The 4,214-nt window shown below is 40.8% G+C and overlaps 1 protein-coding gene across 1 annotated transcript in view; it reads right to left on the bottom strand.

Annotated features, from left to right (window-relative positions):
- Positions 1–2,108: 2,108 nt before the first annotated feature.
- The window catches only part of TERF2IP (TERF2 interacting protein), a 2,885-nt gene continuing 779 nt past the window's right edge, over positions 2,109–4,214 (bottom strand). The window contains exons 2-3 of the mRNA XM_085305741.1: positions 4,124–4,207; positions 2,109–3,561 (exon numbers count right to left, since the gene is read on the bottom strand). Coding sequence (XP_085161867.1) covers positions 3,118–3,561; positions 4,124–4,207 — 528 coding nt within the window. The 3' untranslated portion in view covers positions 2,109–3,117. The remainder of the gene's footprint in view (positions 3,562–4,123; positions 4,208–4,214) is intronic.

The following is a 4,214-nucleotide window of genomic DNA, read 5'->3' as shown; positions in this document are numbered from 1 at the left end:
GGAGGGGTTATGGGAGAAAGTGGAGCCAGAATACCCTGAAATAGAACTGTATGATGTGGTGCCATCCCTGGGTCCTGTTACTGGGAAGAGAGGTGGAATGAAGATACTTAAACCCATGCACCTGCATAAAGAAGAGTGTATCGTTGGATAAACAGAGCTTTTCAAAAGTCCGGAACAGGTGGAAAAAGGGCCACCTTGAATAAGCTGAGCCCTCTGCATCATACATCTTTCAAGTTCCTACACCTAATGGGTGCACGGAGTGCATAGGGAGAAGTTCTGAGTTAAACAAGGCCTTTGCATAGTTCTGCAAAGGTTAAAGCATGATGTTTGTACTCAGAATTTTGCATTGCAGGTCTAATTGCTCTGAAAAGGACAAGCTCACTCTTAAAGAAAGTGTCACTTAAAACATGGTAATACTAAAAAGCATAGTGAGCCTTACATTTGATATTTTCATGTTGCAGACATTTATTGTGCACACCCTCTCACTTTGAATTCAGGAGCAGTTTTGGCTATGTGAACACTCTCACTGAACTGTGAGATTTGGCTGCAGAAGATGATGGAGCTTGTGCCATTGATCCTGGTCATCAGCAGTCCTTGGATTTCAAGCATAGCTGGTAAAGTTTCTAATTGTTTTAAATCTTACTTCCTTTACTATGTTCTCCTGGGCATTCTTGTTAAATACTTGTCTGATCTTCCACAAAAAGTCCCAAGGAACCAGTCTGAGCAGCATGACTACACCAAATCATCCTCTCTTTCAGCAGGAATGATTTGTGCAGTCAGACACTCCATAGCCTAAACCAGAGTTTTGCCATTTATGTAGTTAACAATGGTCAACTCTCCAAGTAAATCAGTTGGTGTTTCAGGACAGAAGTTTTCTGAACTGGAGTAGCAGTCATTATATCATTATCATTAGCTTTTAATGTAATTTGAACTGGCTTAATATTGGCTATATCCTAATTCAGACTTTTTTTTAAGAGCATAACAATGCAATAAGCAAAGAACCTAAACCTAATTTTAGTAAAAACTTTTTGTGTTTATAAACCCATTTTATTTCACCAAAGAATGACTGAATTCCAGATTTACAGGAGTTATGATTAGTGTTCAATTGTCATTTTGGGAGTGGTTATTCAAACAATCATAGAATCACAGAATGGTAAGGTTGGAAAATAATGTTAAAGTAGTGACCAGAGCATGGTATCAGTCTGTTTTTTTCAGATTGTGACTATATTCTTGCAATGTTATTCTCTTTCTTAGCTGATGGATACCTGAACTCCGAGCATTTGTTAACTTGTACCTAGCTGTATCAGACTTGACACAGGGCACATACACCTGGTCGTGCCAACTGCCCCCCATGGCCTGGTGCAAGCATTACTTTTTTTTAGGCTGAATAGGTTGGGGTGCTGCCATCTACAGAGATGCAAGTTGTATGTGGGGGCTTATAATCAAGGTGTTTGAAATCATGAAGGCAGCCGCTAGTTAACGTTGTTAAACAGATCCTGTAATACTAGCAGTGAAGAACACTTCGTGAAAAGGGTAGAGATCAGTTTAAAACACATAGGTACCTTCTGGAGCTTTCTGCTATGAAAGGTTATTGGGAAGAAACAGTATCAGTGAACGCAGAAAGAAATTAGACAAGCTCTTGGACAACAGGTGCATATACATGTATGAAGGGAATGGGCAGGGATGTACCCTCTGACATCCTTTATATGATGACTGTGTGCTGCTACAGGGAAGTGCATCACAGACAGTAGCCAAATAGCATACTCCTCACCAATGTCTTGAGATAAAACACCCAGCTAAAAGTAGCATTGACCTGATTCGCACATTTTCTGAGGAAAAAAGATCATTTGATCCTAACTAGAAACTTTGCTGAACATTGCAAAAGGTATTCTTCCCTAGGAGGTGAAAGCTAATGTGGGAATCATTTGATGCTTTCGCTCTAAATCAAATCACTTTTGATTTAAGTGACTTCCTCCTAAACAATTGGGTGATAACTTAAGCCAGAGCTGACTGGTAGATTTAAAATTAAACCTGAAACAGTAGAACACCTGTGCTGCCTAACTGAAGGTAGGCTGTGCAAGTACTGTGCCAAACAAACCTGAAAAGCCTTATATTGAGAGGAGAACAAAGTAAATTTAATACAAAGATCATCTGGTTCCTTAAACCAAGTTTTGTTCTGTCCTGCATCATCTCATGAATGAGTCTGCTTATTTGGACTATAAACACATTATCTGTTTTTAATCATGAAAAATTACAGGGCATATGTCCTATTGGAGCCTTCGTGAAAAGTGATGCTATGCAATTCTACCGATAGTAAAACAATTTTTCCCATAGCGATTAGTGTAATAAGGGAGGGATGCATACAGGAACTTAAATATTTACAATTACAATATGCAGGAACTTCTGTATATTAAACTACTCTATTTATATGTCAGTAACATTCCCCCCAAAATAGTGGAGTTTGGAGTCTTTTTGTTTGTTTGTTTGTTTTCCTAGAGGCTCTTTGGCATGTGACGCCTTCTTGTTAACACAGAAATTGAGATGGCTGCCTACTGTCCTGAGAAGGTAACTGACAGATCATTTGGGAGAGCAGGGTATTAGATGATCAGCCACAGAACTCTGAAGTGACAGACACACGACAAAGAGCAGGCTGCTTAATGCAGCTAAAGGCCAGAACACTGAATGTGATTTTGTCACACTTTACTGCTCTCACCGTTCAATAGCCTTTCCATGAAGCAATGTACAGATTGGACTGCCAACTGGTTTACATAGCAGATGCGTAATTTCAAGTTTATCACTGAAAGCTTGCTTTATACTGAACAGGACCTTTCTCTCGTCAACATTTTTTTACTTTAAAGTCTTCAGTATACTCAATGTTACAAAAAAAAAAATCACCCAAATACAAAATAGGTCCTTTATAAATATACATATATACATACATATATATATATATATATATATATATATATATATGATACGGGCTTGTTCATTTTAAAGAATTTATGAGACTTCAGAATATTAAAATAAATTTTCCATCACATTTGTACTTGTAAAATTACTCTGCTTTTAAAGTTCTTGCCACAGTCCTAGATCAGTCATTTTCTACTATTTTGCTATCTAACTCTTCCTAAACGCTATTCTTCTTGCTACATTTTCAGCTCCGAATTTTGCTATTAGTTTACTTCTGGCATGTTCATCGTCTTTTTGCAATTCTAAATCATCCTCTCTGCTCCACACAGGGTATCCATCCAAGCGCTGTCCTGTCTGCAGGAAGTTTAAGGTAGTCTCTACTTCACCAGTGTTTTTCAGAAAGGCCTGTGTAACAGTGAGCAGGTCCATGCTGAACTTCTCCATGAAGTGCTGCATAGTTTTCACTACTTCTCCCACCACACTGGAAGAAGAGCAAGTGCTTGTTGGTCTTTCTTCCCCTTGTAACTGAGTATCAGGGAGAACAGAGTCTTCCAGTCCTGTTTTCAAAGTAGATGCTATTTCTTCTGGGGACTTTCCCTCTCCATCTTCTGAAGCAAATTCTTCTGCAATGTCTGAGGTGTCACTTCCTGACTAAAAGTAAGAGCAATGGAGTTATCAGTCAGACAAGGTATTTTCTGCAAAAATTCCTGTATTACTGCTACCCAGCCATCTTCCCCTGTGACTCTAGTGTATAAAGGCACTCAGTAATTACTGGGTATAATAAAATTCAGTGGTTAAAATGAGACCACGTGTGTTCACAATGATATGTAAGACCACAGAAAAGCAGGAGCTATAAGGAAGGATTTAAACAGATTAACTACAAAAGGCAAAGAAAATGCTAATGTAATGGCAGGACCATTCCGTGCTTATGGGAGAAAGGATGATACCCATTTGCCAATACAGTGTTTAACACGTACTAGCGTGCAACGCTCTCAGATCGATTTCCTCAACTCAACTTCGGGCAGAGAATCAAACTGAAAATGGCTCCCGTTTCTCATCCCGCAGGGTGAGCGACGCGGCTCACGACTCGCACGAAGTTCCCGCTTGGCTACAGCGGCGGAGGGCAACGACGGGACTCAACTGCGCTTTAAGGCACCGCGAGCCCCCGGCGGCACCGCCGCGGCGCCCGCGCAGGCCCCGCTCTGCTGCTTACCTCGGTGCTTTCGAACTCCCGATTCGCTGCCGCGAAGATGCCCATTTCTGGGGCGGGCTCGCCGGGGGCGTCCGTCCGCCGGGGCTCTGCG

The sequence above is a fragment of the Rhea americana genome, unplaced genomic scaffold, assembly GCF_003343005.1.
Source record: "Rhea americana isolate MKP2758 unplaced genomic scaffold, rheAme1 scaffold_226, whole genome shotgun sequence".
NCBI lineage: Eukaryota > Metazoa > Chordata > Aves > Rheiformes > Rheidae > Rhea > Rhea americana.
Note: the sequence above shows the minus strand (reverse complement) of the source record. Positions and strands in the feature narration are given on the sequence as shown.